Raw genomic sequence first — 24,882 nt, 5'->3', positions numbered from 1 at the left:
ACATAAAAGCTTTAAAAGGACACTGTTGAGTATTTTTATCGTCTCCCTTTCAGACGTACCCTCCTTCCATTGTTAGTAATGACCTCTTAGAAGAATTAAAAATAATCTCATTTTCCCCACTGATTTTGCCTCTGTCATTTTGGCAAACAGTCACTTCCTGTGTTTGAAATGGAGCTGAAATTAACATGGCTATTTTTGTTTAAAAATCACAACCGTGGCTGGCTATAAATAGTGCTTTATCTCACCCAAACAGCTTTGGACCAGCATCACCCACTGATGTCAACGCAGTCCCAACAACTGTCTTCTTACTAACTACTGCTGTAGAGCCAGCGGGGGGAGGCACAAAATGATGATTTTCCATAGGACCCATAAAAATGGTGATCAGCGTCTGTTCTTTTCACGTTTTTAAAATGTATCTCGAGAAAGAGAGCACCGCCTAAATACTTCAGGCCATATTGTTTTCTCAGTCACACCAGTGTGATTCCAAAATAACTCCAATGATGGGGGATCCCTTTGGATTTTCACCCATGTCGCTGAATTCATTGACTTCAAAAGGGTTATCCTCCCGGGGGTTCTCAAACTTCATTGAGCTGTGACCCCCTTCTGACAACAAAAATGACTACATGACCCCAGGAAGGAGAACCGAATCCTGAGCCCACCCAAGCCCTGCTGCCCTGACTACATGACCCCAGGAAGCAAGGGGGGCAAAGACTGAGCCCCATCGCTCTGGGCAGGGGAGCCAAAGCACCCGAGGAAGGGGGCCTGTAACCTGAGCCCCACCACCCAGGGCTGAAGGCCTCAGGCTTTGCCTGTGGCCCCGGGCCCCAGTAAGTTTAATGCTAGCCCTGGTGACCCCATTAAAACAGGGTCCCAACCCACAGTTTGAGAACCGCTGCTCTAGACTGAAACTGGAATAACTGAGTGAAGAATTTGACCTTTGGAATATGTATGGCATTACTCCCTTCTTCCTAATCTTCCTACACACACACACAAAATAGGCTTGTATCACATTTGGAGATTAGAACCCCTTCCCCCTCAACAGTGTCCCTTTAATGTATGTGATTGGAACTCAAAGAGCTTCTTCTACAAGTAAGGATGTTGCAGAAACAACTTCTAGATAAATTAGACATTTTGTCATATGGTAACAGTTAGTTCTCTTCCCATTTAGAGCGCAGACATAACTATTGTTTTGTTTACTTCTAAATGCAAACGGCAGTGAGTCGTTATACAACCAGGCTGGTTTTTTTTTAAATTATGCTGATTATTATGGGTTGCACTAAGGTCACCCATTTTCCTCCCCCTCCGAGCTTTTGTGTCCATGTTTCTGAAGCAAGCAACAACAACAAAAATTAGCACCACCCCCTTTTCTGCAACAGGCCAGGCGCACCCATATTGGCTTTATACTGAGCTGCTTTCCTGGGGCCATAGAAGCAAACATCTCTTTCTGGTAGAAATTGCCATTCTGGAATCTGCTATTGTTTTGGCTGCCGGATTCAAGCAAGGGTCTCTGCAGCAGAAGAATAACCCTCACAACTACAAGTGAATGCAGAGGCTCAATATTCAAAGAGTTTGGACTCATATTTTTTGCTTTCTAGTCCAGATTTTTACACCAGTGCAAAGTGAGTGTGAAGTAGATTAACCTCAGTAACCATTCCAATTTAACAGCATTTTGCACCAACTTTGCACTTGTGTACTTGACTGTACAAGAAGCAGATCAATGGGGAGTCAGGACCAAGATGTTATCAGCCAGCAGATATGGGTCTGATCCTGCTGCCATTGAAGTCAGTGAGATAGGGCCCATTGAGAATCAGATACCTGTGTATTTTGTGGGTACAAATGGAATAATATGGATTAGTTCCATATTTTTTTACCTTCTCTTCCAAAAGAAAATCAGAACAGTTACAGGCCAAATTCTGCTCTCAGTTCCAACAGCGTAACCCTTTCAGCTTCAGCAGAGAGCAGAATTCAGTGCAGAGGGCCACAAGTTGCCCCTGGGAAAATCCACATATGGTTTGCCAATAACCTGTGTTTTCACTTGCAGACTTCACTAGGAAAGAAGTGTGGTTTTAAGATGTGTTAAAATCCTCATGCAGACAAGGCAGTTTTAGTTTTAGCACATTAACTGGGGGAGGTCAACACCAGAGCTTGGGTTTACCTGGACCAGCAACACCTATTAAAACTACAGTTGTCTGGTCAATATGTGAACATGTGGTCTAGTGAACATGTTAAAAATACACTTTTTCTCTGAGTGTAGGCATGGCCACAGAGTTCCCTCTGCTTTGCTCTATCGGGAGAGTGGGTTTCCCAACCCACATGGAATTGGCAGAGGTCTCCATCCTCTGAGCCTGCAGATGAACCAAGATCTCAGGAAAAACACAGAAGATGGGAGCACATCTGTAAGGAACTTGGTATCTGCCCAGTTGTTCTCTTGGTTCCTTCCTCCCCTATAGCTGCACCCTTCCTAAGCAAGCCATGTTACCATGCGATCCAGGATCAAAACTCCCCCTAAGGAGTAGTCAGTCCTGGGTCAACTGACTAGAATTCCACCTGGATCTGAGGGGAGCAGGCTGCAGAGAGCCACTGCTTCCTGCTTTCTCTTGTCACTGCCCTCTACTGTGGAGCCCGATGGAGTGGCTTTCAATTGCCAGTGACTCGACAGCCTAGCTGTTGATCTCCATCCACTGCAGGTTTGGGGCCCATCCCTCCACATTCTCCTCCAATCTGTACCCAAGTGATGAAAAGCTTTCAAGGCTCCAACAGTTTTACAACAACAAAATTCCAATTTGCCTTCTGCCAGCTTTCCTTAGCATCTCCAGAAACTGACCCCCTAGATCATACGCTTTATCTGTTCAATCCACCGTCCTCTGGGCTGGGGATTTATGCAGTACATGATGTGCCGAGATGCACTGGAGTGTGGTCTGGCCTTTTCTGGCAGAACTCGCTCGGGCGCGCACAAACACACACACCCACAGAGGCGCTATATTTGGAAGAACAAGTTGCCGATTATGTCATAAGTACCCTTTGAACAACCACGCTGGAGAACAATGTTTCAGTGAAGTGTGTAAAAAAAATTTTTTTTAAATGAAGCACATGCCGGTTTTTCACTGCCTGCTTCCTAATGAGAGTGCTTGGGGCCAGTGTCTCAGCTGTGTGGATTCAGGTCCGCACTGCCCTGGGGGCACAAAGCTGCCCTACCTCCAGCTTAGCTGGGCCTTTGTGGCACTCCTAAGCCACCCCTCCACACCTGGCTGCCAGCACACAGGGTGTGGCTGCTGACCGTTTGGCATGGCTGTGACATCCCTGTGCCCTGACAATCAATGGCTGCTGAAATGGCCCTAGGGGACCACTGGTAACTGGCAAGGTTGAAAGTCAGCCCAGTGCAGAGCCAGACAATAACTAGTGGGACAGTTGCGAATGACATCTTTCTACACTCCCAGCATGCACCGAGCCCAATTCAGCCACCACGCAGAATCGGGGCCTTTCACTGCCCAGATATAAACACCCAATCTGAGAAAACAATAACTCGTTTAAACCATCAGTGACTATTTTGATCTGAAAATTAGCATTTTGCTTCAGTTCAATGGGAGTGGGGGAAAGGGAACATTTTAATAGAGGAGCTTCTAGGAAAACTGTGATATGGGCACCCTGTTCAACAGGATTAACCCTTACTAACCCTGTCTTTGTCAGGGGCTGGAGGGGAGAATAGACAGTGCATTTTAGTAAGTTCCTTGTGTCACTGGGGGCTTTCACAGCTAATATGCAGAATTCTCTATTTTAGGTGCCTATATGGCCTCCTATCTGAATGCCTTGCAATCTTTAATGCATTTAAAATTCACAGCACCCTTGGGAGGCAGGGCAGTGCTATCACCCCCATTTTACAGCTGGGGAACTGAGGCACAGAGGGACTAAGAGACTGGCCCAAGATCCCATAAGAAGTCAGCAGTAGACGGGGGAACAGAACTTGACCTCTCAAGTTGTAGGTGTGCACCATAACCACTGGGCCATCCACTCCCTCCAAATCGTTCATCTTTAAATTATAGGCCACTGATGCTAAGTGACGCTAGTCCTGGTTTGCAGAAAGTGCTCCCAAAACACTCGCGCTTTCCTAGGCAGCGCAGGAGAAAGTCCTTGCAAAGCGTTTCCTACGCCAAATACTGAATAAAGCTGACAGGCTTAACACCTAATGTACCTCAACAGTGTTTTAAAGCTCTTAGCAGGGAGCTCGCTGGCATGTTTGTTTGTTTTAATGGTTATTTCTTGGGCCTAACTATATTGACATAAAGATTGCAATCCCACAGAGCACTTCAATTGTGCCTTCAATCCACAGACCTACAGCCACTTCGAAAGGTCAGTATCATTAGCCCCAATTTACGGGTGGGGAAGCCGAGGCAGAGAGAGACGAAGTGACTTGCCCAAAGTCACACAGTAAATCAATGGCCGGACCAAGAACAGACGCCAAGGCTGACTGTGTCTCCCGAGGGCGCAGCACAGAGGGCACAATTGAGTAGGAGAGCAGGCAAAGGTTGTTTGAATCCACTTCTTGCCCTTGGGATTCTGGACTGCTCCAGGAGCCGAAACAGCCTCTGGGATAAATCTGAACTGTCCTGGAGGTATTCGAATTGATGGCAGCATCCTGAGCGCTGCCTGTTGGCTGCTTTGCAGTCCAGAATAGCCCAGAATCTCTCTAGCTGCGTGTGTTACAGACACCCTCTTCTGTTCCGACGCACCCTCTTGTGTTCCTGACCCTATCCCCAGCAGCCCCTGCACCAGTGGTTGTGAGGGGGAATGCAGGACCTCTTACGACTGCCTTATGGTGGCCTTGTGATCAAGAAATTCACCCCTTTGGCACCTTGCTCTACAGTTCCAGCCCCAATGCACCCCTAGGGCAGGGGACAGCATCTGCCGCCAGATCTCCCAGCACAGAGTAACTGTGAATAAGGCAGTGTGCTCACTAGGACAGGTGCTAATTTTACAGTAAATTATACTGTTTCTCTGTACTGTCAGCCCCAAAGATAACTATTTGATAGGGGGGAAAATGGCTGAAGATCCATAATTTAGTCCTTACAGGGAATTCCTTTCTTAGTAAACTACTGTGTACCTGACTTCATAGAATCATAGAAGGTTAGGGTTGGAAGGGACCTCAGGAGATCATCGGGAACTGTGTGTCCCTAGATCCCCATTAATCCATGCCCTGCCTGTCTGTACATATAATTGTTAAATACACTCTATGCCTTGTTTAACAACCAATAACATTTCATAGTAGAGTCAACAGAAAACACCAAGTCAAGGGGCTTTGTAGTTCATGCCCCATATTTGACCTAGCTCAAAATAAGCAGCTGGTAGGTAGTGTTTCCGTATGCTTAATAAATATCAACTAACACCACTGCTTCTTCAGCAATTAAATCAAATCAAAGAAACAAACCAACCTATTTTTGTAGGGCCTGCACAAAAGCTGTTATCCTCCCCCCTCTGGCTCTCGAGCAATAGTTAACTAACAGAGGTGATTCCCCGAAGCTACTGTCTACACATTCCTGCTGGCATCAATAACAATGCTGGTGGATGACAATCAACCACAAGTACACAAAAAGGAGCCATACCAACTTCTGCTGCATTAGAAATACAAGGAAAGGGGAGCAGGGGAAAATAAGCGTTGGTCAAATAAGAGCACTCAAAATGAGTAGGAAAAGAGGTTTTATTATGTTCAGTCCTCTAATGAAATGCGACAATAGACAGAGAGCAATAAGCTATAAAAATACAGTGGCCAATGTCCCTTTAATGTGGACAGTGACTTTTTTATCTTGTTAAGGTGTCAATTCTTTTCCCTCCCCTGACAGCATTTTTGAATTTTGCTTGCAAATTAACCTCTTGCAGAAACCTTTTAAAGGACATCTTCATCCTACTTACCTTACAGATCAGAATGTGTAACCTGGACTGCCCTAAGTGCAATGCATGTGAGAGAACAGCACAGAAATCAATGGGATTGAATTTTATTAAAAACGCGTCCCCTACCTGGCTTTGTGGGTTCTGTTCCCTTGGGGGCTGGTCAGGGTAACGGTAGCATTCGAGAACTGAGTCTCTGATGAAGTGTTGATTATTTTGTCGCTGCTCAGCTCCATGTAGGTGCCGTTGATGCTGTACGTCATCACCCCTTCGTTGTCTTCGTAGTCAACGTAAAGGCTGTCTATGTGCGAGCCCACGGAGTTGATTGGGTCCCCTGGGGCAAAGATGCTGTTCATGGTCATGTTCCGAACTAATTCTTTCGAGTCCGAGGTTTTGTCCAGAAGCTTGTCGGTGATTGCATTTTCTGACAGGAACTCCGTGGAGGTGAATCGCGAGTCAAAGTCTCTGTCATCTCTGTCTGTCAGGTAAGCAGACCTGGTTGCATTTGAATCTGGATTGGAGCAAAGCGGGGGATGGAACAACAACCACAAAATAAACTCAACAAGGGAGATGGGAGAAGCAGAAAGTGCAGGCGATGGGTCTGTGCAGCTGGGTCAAGGGACAGCGGGAGTGGCTGGTGGTATCTGTGGCAGTTGTTCACAGGCAGTTAGGCCCTGTGGATCACACTTACTCACACTGGAGGACTGGGAGTTCATAGCTGCCAGGTTCTGAAGAGCTTCTCCAGTTACATGTGTCACAGGAAAGAGCTTTTGCTAAGGGAAAATTGTGGTTTTGCTTCACTCCCCACTACTTCAGACGTTCTGTCCAGCACTGAGAAGACAGAATATGCCACAGCTTTCCCTGTCCTCCCACAACCAGGGGCTGCGGGCTGGGTTGGGTGAGGTGCTGGGGTAGCGGGAGAGCAGGGAGATGGTGCTGGGTTCGGTCGGGGCAGGCTAGGAGGGTGTAGAGGGGAGCTGGGTGGAGATGGGTTGGGTAGGGACGGGGGATGCTGGGAGGGGTGAGTGTAGGTGCTGGATGGGGGCTGCTGGGTTGGGTGGGTGTAGGAGGGTGCTGGGTGGGAGTGGATTGGATGGGGGATGAGGAGTGCTGGGTTGGGTGGCTTAGGGGGGTACTGGGTTGAGTGGAGGAGGTTTGGGTGCTGGGTGGGGGTAGGGGGTTCTATGTGGGGGTGAGTTGGGTGGGAGGTGAGGGGTGCTGGGTTGGGTGGGTGTAGGAGGGTACTAGGAGTAGGGGGTGCTGAGCGGGTGAGTTGAGTGGGAGGCAAGGGGTGCTGTGTTGGGTGGGGGTAGAGGGGTTCTGGGTGGGTGTAGGGAGGACCTGGGGGGTAGGGGTGCTGGGGTGGCTGAGTTGGGTGGGAGGTGAGGGGTGCTGGGTTGGGTGGGTTAGGGGTGTCCTGGGTGGGGGTGGATTGTATGAGGGATGAGGAGTCCTGGGTTGAGTGGGAGATGAGGGGTGCTGGGTTGGGTGGGGATAGGGGGTTCTAGGTGGGTGTAAGGAGGTGCTGGGTTAAATGGAGGAGGTTTGGGTGCTGGGTTGAGGTGAGTTGGGTGGGAGGTGAGGGGTGCTGGGTAGGGTGGGGGTGAGTTGGGTGGGAGGTGAGGGGTGCTGGGTTGGCTGGGTGTAGGGGTGTGCTGGGTGGGGGCAGATTGGATGAGGGATGAGGAGTCCTGGGTTGAGTGGGAGATGAGGGGTGCTGGGTTGGGTGGGGGTAGGGGGTTCTGGGTGGGTGTAAGGAGGTGCTGGGTTGGGGTGAGTTGGGTGGGAGGTGAGGGGTGCGGGGTTGGCTGGGTGTAGGAGGGTGCTGGGTGGGGGCGGATTGGATGAGGGATGAGGAGTCCTGGGTTGAGTGGGAGATGAGGGGTGCTGGGTTGGGTGGGGGTAGGGGGTTCTGGGTGGGTGAAAGGAGGTGCTGGGTTGAATGGAGGAGGTTTGGGTGCTGGGTTGGGGTGAGTTGGGTGGGAGGTGAGGGGTGCTGGGTTGGGTGGGTGTAGGGGGGTGCTGGGTGGGGGCGGATTGGATGAGAGATGAGGAGTCCTGGGTTGAGTGGGAGATGAGGGGTGCTGGGTTGGGTGGGGGTAGGGGGTTCTGGGTGGGTGTAAGGAGGTGCTGGGTTGAATGGAGGAGGTTTGGGTGCTGGGTGGGGGTGAGTTGGGTGGGAGGCGAGAGGTGCTGGGCTGGGTGGGGGTTCTGGGTGGGTGTAGGGGGGTGTTGGGTTGAGGGCTGGGGGAAGAACCTAGTGGAGCTGCGTCCTGAGCATTGGGAAGAGGGAGATAGAAAGGCAGACTGCAAAGCAAATACCGCCATGGCTCCCTGCAGCTGGGATGTGCAACTGCAGCCATCCCTACGGCCCCACCAGAAACCAGCGCCCTCCGGGCAAAGAGGATGGATAGACAGAGACATTTTTACGAGTTCTCCCAGGATTCCAAAAAAATTAACCAAGGAAGCAGAATTCGTCTCATCAAAAACTCAGAAAAGCGGCATTGCAAGGTCCAGGCCTCCTCCTTACCTTTGGGTTGTTTGCCCTTCAGTTTCGGTTCACAGTCAATTGCTTCTGCTCTTTCATAAACTTCATTGGTTTCCTGACCTTTGCTCAAGTTCAGGTCTTCCTCAGTGTCCTGCCTTCCAAACACCTGGTTTGCCAAATCTATCCTTTCCCTGGAGAGTTTGCCGAAGTAGCTTGCATTGCGCTGGCTAAACCCCAAAGGCACTTCTCCATCAAACTCTCTGCTTTCCTCGCTCTCGGATTCAGAAAAGGTGTAGTAGATAGGCTGAATAACTTTTGAATGTGGCTTCCTTAGAAGAGTATATTCAAATGTTATGGATGGGTTCTTGCCATTTTGGTTCCATACCTAAACAAAGCAAATTAAATTACTGTTAACCAAGATGTAATGTATATTTGGCATAGAATTCTACACTTTGCCTTATTGTCTCCAAAGGCTGCTGGTTAGTATCTATCCATTTTTAATGTGCCTTTTGCCATATCGCTAGGGAATCAGTTCATATCATAGATCTGTTGTAACTGGCACCACAGCAATTTATCATAAATTATTTGGCAGTGTTGCTCAGTGGATACAGCATTAGATTGGGAAATCTAGGTCCTAGTCCTAGCTCTTCCACTGACTGACTGTAAGGACTTGGGCAAGCCACTTATCCCCTCTGTGCCTCATTCATCCAGTCTGTATAATGAGGATAATGCTACTTTACAATTTTTTTCTCTCAAGTGCTTGGCAATCTTTACATGAAAGGTGTGAGGAAAGACTTTGGTAATTATGAATCATTCTGAAAAAATCCTCAGCTGCCCACAGACAATTGGCCAACAGAAAACAAAACTCAGTTTCCCAATGAATTATGTGCTATGAATTAGTCATCCAGCAATTCTGATCATTGTAAAACCCGTGGAGGTGGGGGGAATTCACCCTTGTGCAGAGGGCTGGCACAAAGGCAGTGCACGTTTTAAGTCTCACTTAAACCCTGAGGGGTTGAATAAAAAGCTGCACAGACCTTGAAATCCATCATAATTATTACCATCATCCCTTCTGGAAAAAAAGAAAAGAAAAGAAACATCTGGTAATGCGGTGCTAGAGAAAATTCTCAAGGCACCTGCAGTCCCATGGCTATTTACTAATAATTTCCCTGGGATATAAAGGGGTTTCCAGTGTCTTCAATGCAAGCCATGTACAGGGAACCCAGGACAGAATTTGGCTCAGAGGGTGAAATTCACCCCGTAAAGAGGCCCATGCACTATTTAAGGCATGCATGGTTGGTGTGCAGGCTCTCTGCATAAGGATGAATTTCTTTCCTTTCCTTGCAGTGGAACTCATAATAGCAGTAATATTGTGTTTTAAGATTTGGGTAGTTTTTTGCTTGATGGCCCAATTGTCTTCCCCTTTTCAGTTGACTGAGATACTAATGCCAAGCAGAAGAATAGACAACTCCCCCACCCCCGCCCCTGCCCATGCCCAGGCTTGTCATCCATCCAGAATGATAATTTAATAAACCAGCATTCATTATTTAAAGCCAGATCTGCATCTGAAAGGCTCCCGTGTTCTCTCTGAACTGGTGATGCCAGTAAAACAACGTGTTAGTCAGCAACACGGAGCCAGGCTCACCCCCAAGATGCAACCTTTATCCTCTTTCCCTGCTGGAAGTAAGTTTACTGAGCGGGTGTTTATCCATGGGAAGGGGAAACTACAAATTCCCCAGGGAGCCATTGAATCAATGCGACTCTCAGCTGTCCTGACCCCACCGCATCAAGGGCCTGCTCTGCCCACTTTGAGAGCTGCAATGTAAAGTGGAAGTCGCAGGCTGCTTGCACCTCTGCTCCCTGCGGCCTTACCCATCCAATCCCAGGGGAGAATCTGGCCTGGAGAACCTTGGTTCTCACCTGCCTCACCTCTCCTTGTTTGCCATGTTCAAACAGTCTCCTCCCTGAATTACATTTTTGCCACAGCTAGAAAACTCAGTGGGGACATGGCCACATTAGCAGCAAAGAAGCCGCTCTGCAGTCATGGAACAGCTGCTGTTTTATGGCCTGGGGAGAGGAAAACTTCCTCCCAAGCCTTGTGGACAGTGTTCAAATGATAGGGTGGAAATACGAGGGCCCTGACTGTCAAGTGGCTTGCTTTAATTTAAACATTTTTGAGAAGTCAGGGAGCTTCCCAACCCCCACCTGTAATTCAAGAACCACCTGTAAAGCTCCCCAGCATGTAGCTCAGCTACTGGCTGCATCCAGAGGATTTGACCACTGGTACGAATGTGGTTACGAAACACACAAGAGGAAAAAAATCAGTAGAATTCAACTGTTCTCTTCCTGTAATTTCTATCCCTGCAAATATAAAAAGCCAGAGCACACCATTATATTCAAGCCTTGATTAGTCGGCCCCTGGGCGACGATATATTCTATGCCAGTCTCATAAACATCCATAGGCCTTCTGTACTTGAACACCGTGCCTGCAATGTTGAAGTTCTTTGGGCTGTCGACTTTGTAATTCCCATTGAAAAAATAGTACCCAGCTTCATCTGCAACAGCTTAAAAAGACAGAGAGAGCAGGTAACCAGCTTCATTGAATGCAAAAGAAATATGCAGTCATAGAAATGTAGGGCTGGAAGGGACCTCAAGAGGTCATCTAGTCTAGTCCCCTGCGCCGAGGCAGGACCAAGTCTACCTAGATTATCCCTGACGGGTGTTTATCTAACCTGTTCTTAAAAACTTCCCAAGGACAGGGATTCCACAACCTCCCTTGTAACCTTTTTCCAGTACGTAACTATCTTTATAGTTAGAAAGTTTTTCCTACTATCTAACCTAAATCTCCCTTGCTTCAGATTAAGCTAATTACGTCTTAATCATTGCTATTTGCTTCCCATACGAAGTTCAAGTATCTTTATTTCCTGGATGATGATAATACCTGACATTTACTTAGGTTATTACATTTGTTTTATAATAATATCCTAAAACATCATTAATATCATAATGAACATTTATTTTATAATAATAAATAAATAATAATACCACCTATCTCACATATAATGTTTTTCATCCATAGACCTCAAAGTGCCTTACAACGGTCAGCATCATGAGTATCATAATAAGTTTATTGCCATTGTTACTTTATTTCCACATCAGTATTTTGTGCACATGTGTGCGAGACTGTAAAAAGCAAGGATTGTCATTTATTACATGTTTGTACAGGGCCTCCTACAACGGGGCCCAACCTGAATGTGGCCTTTTGGCCCCAATATACATGTTAAAATAATAAAGGTTTCACATGCTGTAGACAAACGGGTGGCGTTTCATGACTCAGTGCACCAGGAGTTCCATTTTTTAGAAAATGAAACAGATTATCCTTCTCTTGGCACATGGAAATCTTGCCACCTAAGCCATGGTTCTAATAACCATGGAGCTTGAAGGCAGCATCAGAACTTGACACTAGCTGAAGCATATGTGTGAGTTACTTGAGCAGAGTCAATTTGCCCACACCATCCAATTCCTGTACCTATCTGAAACCTGGATTCAGTCATGGGCATTAGTCACCTTCCACCACAATATCAATGAGGCAAACGTCTAAATCATATTTGCTTTTTACTGAGGGCATGCTGTAGCCAATGTACTTTCACTGAGATGCAGAAGTTCCATGGGATCAAGAGAGAAATGAAGGTGCACAGAAATTATTTGAGATCAAGGATGTGCATCTGGTACAATTCTCTGCAACAACAGTAATATACATTGTTCAACAGATCAGAGTTAAAGCAACTAAAATGTTGCACTGCCTGGGCCAGATTCTCAGCGGGAGTAAATCAGTGTAGCTCCATTGACTTCAACAGAGCTATGACGAGTTACACCAGTTGAGGATTTGGTCCATGTCTGCAAATGTATTCTCAACAAATGCGTTTACTTGCAAAGAAAAAATATAAATATGCACGCGCACACACACACACACACACTCACAATTTTCAGCTAAGTACCAAGAGGTTATACATACCCAAAACATCTGCCGATTTTTTCCGTTCTACTATCTGGATATCTCTGGCTCCAGCAGGAATGTGTGTTACCAGGGAATAGCCTATGGAAAACTATACATTAATGAAAGGAAAACCTTATAACCAATAATATGAACAAAGATGAGTTCAAGAATCAAGATTGGTCACTTTTCAGGAAAGATGGCTTTCTGAACATTTGATCCTTCCCAATTAATTTTTTTAAATGATAGCCGTTAATAACCGTCACATTACTCCTAACTTCCATCCATATAAGGTAGCTTTCCTGCCTCTTTTTCCGGGGGTGAAAACCTCCATAGCAGTAAACTGACGTAAATTCATCAACTTCAACAGAGCAACGTCAGTTTGCACCAGTTGAGGATCTGGCCCATAATCTCTGAATAAGAGTCTGTCTACGCTGCAGTCAGAGGTGTGACTACAGCACATGTACACATATGCAAGCTATCTTTGGTCTAGTTAGCTTAAATAACAATAGCAATGATGACATGGCAGCACAGGGACCCTGGGTATGCAGTCAAGTGACTGTCCCATGCTGCTGCAGCTTCACTGCTAGTGTTATTCAAGATGACTAGATCAAAGCTAGATTGGGTATGTCTACGCATGCTGCAGTCACACCTGGTTGCAGTGGAGACAGACCCAAAGGCACATTTTACTGGACCTTCACACACTGAGACTGATCTTGAAAACTATTTGTAAACCAGCACCCATTTGTCTTATAATGTAGCTCCAATTGTGTTGATTGCACTAAGAAAAATACTAACAGTATTTCTGAACCCACAGTTTGCGTCCTACTGTTCATCCCATTTATATTTCTCATGCAATTAAATCAGAATAATGTTATGATCAATAATAAGATTTACAGTTATACATACTTAGAAAAGGAAAGTCAAATTATATTCATCAGTGTGTAAAACGATCCTCATATTGGTCAGGAAGAAATTATTCTTCCATATAGATCTGGGCATACTTGTCTATGAATATTATAGGGGAGGGGGTTATACCTTATTTAGAAGCATCAAGTACTGATCATTAGGGATGCCATTTGCTGTGGGATTAGGGCAGCAGTTGCTCCTCACCCACATCCCCGACCTTGGTTTGTACCACCCCAGACTTTTCATAAATCTGTATGTTCCACCCTCCCGCACTGACTTTCCAAGCTATAATACAATCCCATGTACATTCTCCATGCTAACACAACTTTACCACCCGCCAGAATTCTTCTGAAAAGACACCCCTGCTGACCACAACTGGAATCAGGATATTGGGCTAAATGAACCAGTTATCTGATCCAGTATGGAAAAAATCCCAGGTTCCTAGAATTATTTTCTTGAAATAGTCTGAAATATGATCTTGAAAACGGCCTCAGAAGTACAGAACTGCTATCTTGCGATGTGGAGAAGGACAAGGAAAAGGTAGATTAGAAGGGGGAAAGCCTCAAAGGTATTAAGGGTAATATCTGAGTGTTTGAGATCTTCATAACTGCATCTAAAGTCTGTAGGTTGCAGATCAAATACAACGAACTGTTGTGAGAAGGCCTATTTGAAAACTTTTATTAGCTACAGCAGCTAGCCTGGTAGTTGGACCATGGTGCATTTCTTGGCTGGTCACTCAGGAGCCACCATTATTTAGGATGACAAGCCTGATTCTCCTCTCTCTTACATTGATCTGATACCAGTGTAACTACTGGATCACATCCTCAGCAGGTGTAAATTGATGTAGCTCCACTGAAGTCAATAGAGCTGTGCTGATTCACACCAACTGAGGATGTCAACCATTGATTTTAATGGAGTTATTCCTAATTTTCACTGGCGTAAGTGAAAGAAGAATTAGGCTCTAACACTTTATAATATATTAACTCTGGGAATCCTAATTTTTCAAAGATATCCTAGCTTTCCATTGTTGTAAAGCATTTATTCTTAGCTTTAGTGGTAACTAGAAATAAGACCTTAAAACTGAGATTGGTCCATTGTATAACTCTGCTGCTCCAAGATTCAGTGCAATGAGGCTCAGATTTTGGATCAGTGTAATTCTCAATCCTTGCTAGGTTACCTGTATCCTTTAAAAGAAGGGTTTCCCCTGCCCTAAAACATAAGAGTGACAGTTTTAAAAAAAGACAGAACATGAAAAAAGGAAAGAACCCCAGAAAACAACAAGGCATTTGGTAGTATTTTGAAACTGAAACTAATGTACAAAAAAGCTATGTTAAAAGACATACACTATAAATATGGGGAAAGGTAAAGTCTTACCAAGATGAGAATTTCCTTTTCTGTAACTCCCAGTGACATGAGTGCAGCTACTCCCATCCCCTTGGCAAACCCCACATTTATCCAACATGTGGGTGGAAAATAGAATCCCATCACATCCAATTGGCTAGAAAAATGGTAAATAGAGTATTGAGGGCCAGGCAAATATTGCACCCATGGTAATTTTCTGAATGCTACTGACAATATTTTTGCTATAATGTTTAACAACCTCACATTTTCCAGACACGCAAACCCCTCGGAAATCAGTGTATTTGCAGGATGTTCCATCCCGAGCCTGAACCATTAACTGTCTCTGACCATCCACAGTGGTGCAATGGAGGTCACAGGGCTTGCTAGAAATGTGAACATAGTCATCTAAGGGGAAAGGATATAAACATAGATTCAAAACAGGAGAAACACAATCATTCATCCTACCAATGTCAACTAATGTCTGCTAAGAGAGATAACAACATCAATGGGATGATGAACTGCACAGTTAGCCACATTTCAGGAGCTACCATCTCCAGGGTTTGGAAACTAGATTAGGGATTGCAGTTCTGATAGCATGACAGGCACAGCATTGCAAATCCTTGCACTGGGAAGTGGTCCTTACCTCCTGCAAGTCATACCATGCACTAATGTTATCAATTATATATACATTATGGCTGAGAATTTTCAAAGCTGCTTAGAGAATGGGCATCTCCAAGGCAGCTTTGAAAAATCTATGTATTTATAAACTATAGAGCTAACATCAATCCATGGGATTACTTGCAGGAGTAAGGACTACTCACCTGTGTAAGGGGTTGCAGTATAATACAAAAGTGTGCTTTAATATATCTATATATGATATATAGCTATGTCATACATATACACGTTATATATCTAATAACTATATATTAATATATTCTTTTATATCTATGGAGATTAAATAGGTAGACTAGCACAGAGATAAAATAAGATTTACAGCTGTATATGGACAAGCACAGCAAACTGTTTGACAAGTTTTAATTTGAATTTGTTAATGAATTAATTTGGGCTGTATGCACCCCCACTCCCGACCCCCAGCTGCATTTGCTTTCCACAGATATTCACGTGGCTAAATCCTCTGACAGGAACATTCACTGAAACAAATTTCAAATTCATGTTTGCTCCAGCAACCTGATTCTAAGAGTTACACACAACTAGTCAGGGAACAGAAATATACCAGCTGACCTATATGTCCCATTAAAACAGCATGAATTTCAAAATACCCTTTTCCGAATCTCACAATGAGCTGCTTGCATACCAGCTACAGATCAAGAATTATTCACTGAAACTATTGGGTGAATAATTTCCAATAGTGAATATATTTGTGGAAATTTCCACCTGGCCACAGGAAAGAGGCAAAACTGGACAAAGAAATTATTGATTATGAATAATTTATCCACCTTCATATTATGGGCCAAATTCTACCAGACAGGCCTGACCTGGGCAGGGGTTCGGGTGCATCATGGACTTGTATCACTGCAGGCAGGACAAAGAGAAGGCATGAGGCACAACTGCTCCCTGCTATGTACAGAAGGTCTGCAGGCTGCACCTTCTTTTTGGATGGTGCATCTTGCTCCACTCCTAATGTAAAAGGATGGGCAGGTTCCTGGCTCCACCTCCTCCCTGCCTCCATTAGGGTGATGCAAGCATTCCCAATGCTCCCCTGAATGTCCCTGGCTTTTGCACAGACTGACACAAGGGTTCTCCTGGCACCCGCAGACAAGGCCCAATCATGATGGGTAACATTTTCAAAGCGCCTTGGGACCCGAACTCCCATTTTCAAAAGAGACTTAGACCCAGGTTGTTGACAGTATTTAGGTGTTGCCGTGTTCAGTGTTGCAATGCCTCACTGATTTAGGAGCCTAACTCTTATTTTGAAAATGAGATTTAGACTCCTAAATCAGTGAGGCATTGCAATGCTGAGCACAACAACAACTAAATACCTTTAAAAATCTGAGCCTTAGGCACATGGGGCCAGATTATCAAAGATCATTTTCAAAGCTATCCAAACAACTGAAGATGCAGACAGGGACTTCGTGGAATTTTCAGAAGTGCCTAACTTTCACTGAAGTCAATGGGAGTTAATGCCTAGATGCTTTTGAAAATCCCACTCAGTCCTATCTGCATCTGTAGGTGCCTAAATACCTTTAAAAATCTGGTCCTTAGGAGCCAAAGTCTGATGGAAACATGTATAGCTAAGTGCCTGAGTCATTTCTGAACATGGGATTTAGGCTCCAAGGCCACATAGGCAATTTAAAAAGTTTTATCCTATGTAACCATTGAATTGACTCGTTTCATTTCAGTGACACTAGATAAAACAGAGAGCTATTTACAGAGGTGATGTCTGTGTGTGAGACCAAATGTCACTGAAATGAAATGAGTCAATTCCATGGCCACACTGAACTCTTCATTGGACATTTAGCTTGCGCAAACCAGCTTCTTTAACACTCAAGCCTGCAAGTCCAAACTCACCGAAGTCAATGGGAGTTTTGCCCGAGAGAGGACTGCAGGATCCAGCCTTTGAGCTAATATGTAATTTTTTTTAAAAAAAGTGCTTTGTGGCTGCAGAATGCTCCTTTGAGCCTGGGCAGGTGGTGTCCCTGAGTCTTCCTGAAGGATATAGCATTGTAACTATCAAAATATTTTGGCTAAGTGCTATAGAACACACAAAGCATGTCTTGTTACCAGGATATAAAGGTTTCCATTGATACGTTCTTCCATTATACACATGGGAGTTAAATGATGAACACTGTTCCTCTCGAAAGCTCCTTCCGGTAGGAGGGCACTCCTAGAATGGGATACATTAATATCCTGATGAAAACAAAACGCAGGAAAGGTTTCTGGCACACCTCAACCGGCCGCTTCCACAATTAGCATTGCACAGCCTGCTCCAGGCCATGGAGCCTGGCTGCTACCTATGTCTTAAAGGGCCTAATACTGCAAAGGGCTGAGAGCCTTCTGCAAGGTAGCTCAGCTCCTTCTGCTCCCACCATAGTTGTCATCAGAGCACCTGACACACAGTGACGCTGGTGCAGGGGGAGGTGGGAGACTGTGCAGGCACTGATTGAAACTTTCTCTGTGGTCCCACAATCCAGGGGCAAGGAAAGAGGCAGTTCCACCAAACAAAATCCCCACTTAAGGGGGGCAGCTGCTACCACCACCCACGGGCTATAACTGGCTAAGATGCTGAGCTGGATTCTGTTTCCAGCTCTTCTACAGACTCACTCTGCGAATGAGTCCAAGTCACTTCATCTTTCTGTGCCTCAATCCCCCTGTCTGTCAAATGGGGGACAATGCTGCTTCCCTACCACAAAGGGGTCCTGTGGGGTGTTCAGATATTGCAGTAATGGGAGCCATCGAAAGCCAAGAATCAAAATACAGCCACTTGGTTTTGGATATGTGACAAGATGAACGCCTGTCAGTTTCCCAGCTACCCAGAAATACTGTTGTGTTAATCTAAAAAGACGGGCAGCTTCCTGGCTCCACCTCCTCCCTGCCTCCATTAGGGTGATGCAAGCACTCCCAATGCTCCCCTGAATGTCCCTGAATCCAGGGATCAGGATTAAAATTATATTATTTGGAACATTTCCCATGAAAAAAGAATATTCTTACTTGTACTTTGCAGAGCTGGTATCTTTTGGATGTCCCAGTGCAAGTTTTATTAGCAAGCCCACTCACTGACTTTCTTCTGAATAAAGAAATGTTGGTTAGACATGGGGTTATAATCTTTGACAAATAAAATCTACATTCCCTGTTTTTTGTAGGGGTTCCCGTAAATAGTGGCAATGCCTTAAACCATGATCCCATTGAAGTCAATGACAAAGGTGCCATTTACTTCAATTATTATCATTGCTTATTAAGTTTATTACAGCAGCGCCCAGAGGCTCCAGTGTGCTGGGGCCCCATTGTGTGAGGTGCTATGAACATTTACTAAAAAAGAAGTCAGGCCTTGCCCCAAAGGCAATCTAGTTCAGTGGGTGCTTCTACTTAACTGTTAAGTTACAGTTCAAGCCATCACAGAATTTTTGTTATTTACTCTATTTAGACATGAAATGTGGTAGATAGATAGATAGATAGATAGATAGATAGATAGATAGATAGATAGATAGATTCTGTGAAGCATTTGGAGATTTTGGGGATGAAAGCAAGATCTGATTTTTATATTTTGCACTTCATCGCTCGCAATTTCAGAAGGGTTCAGCACCCACACCCGGGTTTTCAAAAGTGCTCAGCTCCCTTTGGGCACCCAAATCAGTGGCCAGGCTCTCAAAAGAGCTCAGCACACTGAGTACACCTTGAACGGTGATAGATAGACAGATCTTTTGTGCGAGTATATGCTTTAGTCAACACAAGTTATTGAGCACATACAGGAATAACTTCATGAAATTCCCTGACTTATGTTATACAGGAGGTGAGACTGGATGATCTAATGGTCCCTTATGGCTCTAAAATCTATGACTCTATTAATTTAGTGGCTTGAGAGGAATGAGATGGTGGTTTTAGCCCAACTCCTAGAAGACAAACATCCACATCATAAAAACACCCAGTCTCACTGGCACTGACAGACACCCTGTTTGGTTGCATGAGCAGACAGGCCGCAGGGTCACTGAATGGACAGAGCGAGGCGACAGCCTTCTCATCCTCGGAGGGGGCCCTTCCTGCTCAGGACTGGAGCACAATGGCAGGAAGCTCATGAGTGCGTCTCTGTTCTGTGGACAGACAGAGATGTTCATTCTCCAGGGCTTTCAATCCAGCACATTTCACGAATGACACGTTTGCTATGGTGTAATTTACTGGACCAAATTCACCTCTGGGATATGAAGGCTAACGTCCACAGATTTCAGTGGGGTTGCCAGAATGTGACCGAGAGCAGAATTTTGTGCAGTTTGCCTAACAGGTCAGGTAGATGGTATTACAATCTTCTACCCACGTAGTGCATGTGTGTCACTTAATTATTTTGACAGTACCTCTGCCGGAGGCAATGCCTCTCCTGGGATTTGACACCTCCCCCACAGGTTCTCGTGCATGCTGTCCATTTAGTCCATTCCCCCCACCAGTATGCCGTGACATCTGCTCCTTCCTCAAGGCTGTTGGACGTCTGCGCGTTATCCTATTCGCAATGCCAGGCATTCATGTTCAGAAGAGAAGAGGCGTTAAACATTTACACGGCTGAGTTAGCTTGACTAGGGAGTTCTGCACTCAGTGATACCAGGCCCCAAGACAGCAGACCCCGCTCAGGGCCAAAACTGGATTGGCGGGGGCAAAGTCCAAGCGAGAGGGCTTTGAGTGGGGGAAAGGTGAGCGTATTAGAGGAATGGGATCATCCTCCAACTGCGGAACAGGGCATGGAGCCCCTAAACAGTCTGCCTGTAGAAATCTTGGGGTTTTCTATAGCACCCATCACCATAGTATCCAAGCATAATGGTAGCAGTAAGTGCGGCCTGCCGTGCCGCTCCGCTATGTGGTGGATCCATGCAGCTCAAAGGCCATGTTCTCCTCAACCCACCCCATGCTGCACACTCGTGCACAGAATCACAGCGCAAAGGGGATGAGGAGTCTACGTGAGTGGCTTCTCCATGGCATGGACCCCTATACACAGAAGAGACACAGCATTTCCCACTTCACCGGGGGTAGAGCTGTGCAGGAACTGGAAGTGCCGTCTCGTGGGAAATTCCACAATTTCAAAATATGTTTTTGTTCCAAATTGGAATGAAACGTCAACATTCGGAAACTCCCATGACATGGCATTTTCTGCAAAAATGTTTCAGGTCAGTCTAACCATTTCATTTTGATTTTTACTTTATTATAATAAATATAATATAATATATAAATTTCAGAATGCAAAGGTAATTTGGAAACAAAAAATCAAAACAAAACATTTCAATAAGGTTGAAATTAAATGTTTTGACCCCATTAAAATGAATCATTTTGATTTTTTTAATGAAATTTTGTTGACATCGACGCATTCCTACAAAACATTTTTGTGGAATCAGCATTTTCCAATGGAAAACTGTTCTGTCAGAAAATTTTCAACCAGCTCTAATCCGGGGCCTTATGCAACTTCTACGCCTTCCCCACCCACTTCCCAGGGAAACGGGAAAACCCAGAAGCATGGTTTTCCCATTCAGTCCTCACTCAGTCAGAATTCCCATTAACTTAAAATGGGAAGTATGATGGAGACAGGAGGGGCCCTCAAAACCTCCCAGATGAAGACAGTACCCTTAACTCTTCAGTACATTCTGATCCTTGGTCCCCACTGAATTCAAACGCAGGATGTTGAAGAGTTAGGTTGACCAATGGGTATGGAATGGCTTCCACACAAGGAGAGACTAAAAGGATTAGGGTTGTTCATCTTCAAATAGAGACCACTAAGGGGGGGATATGACAGAGATCTACAAAGTCATGAATGATGTGGGGAAAAAAGTGTTATTTACTCTTTCCCACAATACAAAAACCAGGGGTCACCCAATGACATGAATAGGCAGCAGGTATAATATAAACAAGAGGAAGTACTTTTTCACACAACACACAACTAACCTGTGGAACTCATTGCCATGGGATGTTGTGAAGGTCAAAAGTATAACTGGGTTCAAAAAAGAATAGGTAAGTTCATGGAGGATAGGTCCACCAATGGCTATTAGCTAAGATAAGGATGGGACCCCACGCTCCAGGGCAACTGTAAACTTCCGATTACCAGAAGCTGTGCGTTAGAAGGCAGGAGTGGATCACTCCAGCTGGCCAGTTGTGTGTACTCCCCCTGACATTCTGGTACTGGCCCCTGTCAGAGACAGGGTACTGAACTAGCAGGACCATTGGTCTGACCCAATATAGCAATTCTTCAGTTTAATTACAAAAGCAAAGGAAACAGCACCTTCCAAACCCAAAGCAAAACCCTCGCCTGCCTTGTGTGGGTGCATGGGTGGTGAAGTAGAAGAGAGAACAGAAAATCTCTTCCCAACCATCTCCCTGGATGTTACAAAGGCTGGGGATGCACTTAATGGATCCTGTTTCGGTGCATGGCCTGACACTTTGGGAGATGTTCCCAGGGCCCAGCTTTCCTTTGATGACACTGCTGTTAGCAGGTGCCAGGGTGATGCACACTGCTTCCATCAGGGTGCAGCAGGCGGGAATGCTATCAATGGCTCTGCCACCATTCCCGCCCATCCACACCTATCCCTATGCTGGCTCTGGGATTTTAATGTATTGCCATTACCACTCTGCACATGCATAGCAAGAGTCTTTCTCAATAAACATAGGATTTATCATCTCCATGGGGCTAGAAGATTAATTTTTCATTGGGGGGGTTATGTTTCCATCCACTCTCCTGGCTATGGAGTTCAATAAATTCTGTGTTTCTTGAGCAAGGATAAGGACGTTCTATGAAAAGGAATCAAAAAATCTAGCAACTGAACAAGAACCGGGGAGAAGGAACTGTTCCACCTAACGAACATGCAAAATTATGTGTCATTTTCTGTAAACACTGGGGATAAGGTGAGATCCCTCTTAATGAGATCCAAGTTTCAGAAGGAAAACCTGCCAAGGCTAACGCATATGTTCAAGAGTCTTTGCTTGCAGATTCTAAAACACAGCATCAAAACAAGACTTGTGTGCTGGAGAATACCTGGGCTTAATGGGACATGCCTATTTCCTTTTGGGAGCTCAGAAACCAGTCTGCCAGGTAAACATGGAGCTATCCTTTCAGCACCAGCATTTTACCTGCCAAGTTGCTACACTTACCTGAGATATCACAAAGGCAATGTTTCCTACAAAGAGGACAATGGCCAGGGTCCCCTTCAGGTGAGAACTTTCACAGATGAAGATGCTGCTCCAGCGCCATTTAATTATTTTCATTCTGTAAAGCAACAGGCCCAAATGTATGCCATTCAAAATGCTGGTGTAATTTCATTAACGGCCGATTTTTAGCGATGCGATCAATATTACAGTGTCAGAGCCACTGCACTTTGGGATAGATAGAAGGCACAGCGTCAACTATCCTGTTTTATTGTGTTATCACCAATAGGCAAAATAACAGTGATCATAAACAAAAATAGGGGTTTGTTTACTAGCAAGAACCACAACCTTGTAAAAAGGACTGCTGAACTTTTACAGTGGCCATAATTGCTATACAGTTAATTAATTAAAAGAAAATATAGGGGCAGATGTTCAACGGGTGTAAATTGATGTCGCTCCATTTGAGATCAATGTCTTCTCTCAGTGTGGCAGTTAGTCTAATTTATTTTCACTGTTAGTCCCTCCATCACCAGTGTGTGTCCACTGAAGACAATGGATTCATATCGATTTACACCAGCTGAGGATCTGTCTCTGAAAGAATTATATGAAAGCACTTGACAGCAAGAGAATTAGCCAAAATGTAGAGCATGTCGGTGTTTTTATAAGTTGAGTGAAGCGTTGCAAATGCTGTGCAGGAAGCATTGAAGAAGAAGAAATGGCTGGACGTTTAAAAAGCAAGATCATTGGAATATTTTCTGCTACTGCCCTGTCACTCAATAATTAAAATGAAAAAGGGATTACAATTGACAGCCCTTATTTTTCCTTTTTTCAATAGCAGTTCCTCTTGTTCTACTCTAGTTCCTGTGGATGGAAAAGTCTGTTCCTATAGCAAAGAAATCCTCCAAAGTTAAAATCACAAATATCAGCCTTTCGTTTCTGTCCCCTGCAGCAACTCTGGAAGGAAGGGTAAAAGAAAACCCAGCACCCCAGAATGACATGACTTTAAAGAAAATGCAGTGGAATACCCTAGGTCATTTTAGAGTGAAGTGGAACCCCCCACTGTGGAAGACAGAGATGAGCAAGTTCAGGAAATCATGTTTCAGGGCAATCAAAGCACCACATGTTTGAAAGGAAAAACCTCTCTCCTACACTAGACTTCCCTTAAAAAGTAAATATTCAATAAAGTGGGAAGGTAAGTGAGACCCAGCCTGCCCATGGGAGACGGGGGGAAAGATTGCAATCAGGTCTGGAGCATAAAAGTGTCTCTTCCACCCGTTACATACTCTCCCCATTGCCCCACCTGAGCTTTTGTAGCAGTTTTGGGAACCTTGCCCTAGGGGTAAAGTCACCACAGATTTGGCTGGTGTCTCATTTAACGGGATCATCAGTTAATTTTCTAATTCCTCCTCCTCCCCTCCCCCACCACGCTGTGTATTGACTTAATATTCCGAAGATGGTTTCCAAAGCTGAGTCCACTGATTAATTGAAGTCCAGAGTTCTTGGCTGTGTGTCCCGGGGACAGGTGGCTGAGACTTGCCTTACACTTGGTTTTCATTAAGACTTCCAGACACTGCTGGGCCAAAGCCAATAAAACAACTTGCTATGGGGTTATCCTTTGTTCAGTCAAAAAAATAAACCAAATCTTTAAGGGAGCAGAGTAGGAGAGAAAACCCCAGCTAAAATAAAAACCTATCAAAAACTGAAGGACAAATCAATGAGTCTATGGACAGGAGAGAAATCCAGTGTCCTAATGGCAAAGCAGAGAGAGACAGCTTTAACGTCTTTCCCATCCAATAATTCTACAAGGTTATATAACTGTCTCCTGACACATAACATGACTCCAACAAAGTCTAACCTATCTCCAAAGCGAGGAATCCAGGTGGGGAAACCAGCCTCTCTGAACCTAAAGGGGCTGGTTACTTTTCTGGCACTTCAGCAAGTTTTTGCTTGGTTTGGGGGGAAAGGGTTGTCTTTTCTTGTTTTGGTTTCTTTTTTTTCTTCTTCTAAATCAATATATTTAAAAAACGTGTGTATCATTGCCATGAAAGTACAATAAATAAGCCATACCTTGAAAAATTGGGAAGTGCCAGCAAGGTGCAAGGGGTTTGTTTTAAGGCTGAAGATGCTCCAGACACCAGGTGCAAAGGCTTGTGTGTGGGGGGAAGAGTGAGTAGCAGCAACAGCAGCAGCAGCAGCAAAAGGAGGAGCAGGAGCTGCAGACACACAATCTCTCTCTCTCTCTCCCTCCCTCCCTCCCTCTCTCTCCTCAAACTTCAAAGGGCAGCCAAAGAGCCTGGGTTTCCAGCGAGGAGGAGCTGCCTAGTGGCTTTCCCAAGTCAGCTTTAGTCCGTTTTATAGCTGTCAGACAGACTGTGAGGAATTCACACTTCTCACCCTGAGATGTCTCTCCCCCCCCCCCCCCACACACACACCCCAAGCCCAGGGTTTAACCCGCTCAGCTCCCCTGATGCAGGCCAGCAGC

The 24,882-nt window shown here is 45.1% G+C and overlaps 1 protein-coding gene across 5 annotated transcripts in view; it reads right to left on the bottom strand.

The window, feature by feature from the left end:
• The window catches only part of ADAMTSL2 (ADAMTS like 2), a 46,840-nt gene extending 22,214 nt beyond the window's left edge, over nt 1-24,626 (bottom strand). For 3 of the 5 annotated variants that reach the window (XR_012665206.1, XM_048823134.2, XM_048823133.2), the window contains exons 1-11: nt 24,468-24,626; nt 22,407-22,521; nt 19,637-19,779; nt 18,282-18,357; nt 17,355-17,457; nt 14,872-15,017; nt 14,646-14,769; nt 12,384-12,464; nt 10,757-10,932; nt 8,411-8,753; nt 6,010-6,391 (exon numbers count right to left, since the gene is read on the bottom strand). Coding sequence is in view for 4 of the 5 variants with exons in the window: in XM_048823134.2 (XP_048679091.1) it covers nt 6,010-6,391; nt 8,411-8,753; nt 10,757-10,932; nt 12,384-12,464; nt 14,646-14,769; nt 14,872-15,017; nt 17,355-17,457; nt 18,282-18,357; nt 19,637-19,779; nt 22,407-22,520 (1,688 nt within the window). In the remaining variant the exon portion in view is untranslated. Of the gene's footprint in view, nt 1-6,009; nt 6,392-8,410; nt 8,754-10,756; nt 10,933-12,383; nt 12,465-14,645; nt 14,770-14,871; nt 15,018-17,354; nt 17,458-18,281; nt 18,358-19,636; nt 19,780-22,406; nt 22,522-24,467 lie in introns of those variants that run through there. The other 2 variants (XM_075120289.1, XM_075120290.1) reach the window with 2 other exon arrangements.
• Nucleotides 24,627-24,882: the final 256 nt, after the last annotated feature.

Source organism: Caretta caretta, chromosome 16, assembly GCF_965140235.1.
Source record: "Caretta caretta isolate rCarCar2 chromosome 16, rCarCar1.hap1, whole genome shotgun sequence".
Lineage (NCBI taxonomy): Eukaryota > Metazoa > Chordata > Testudines > Cheloniidae > Caretta > Caretta caretta.
Note: the sequence above shows the minus strand (reverse complement) of the source record. Positions and strands in the feature narration are given on the sequence as shown.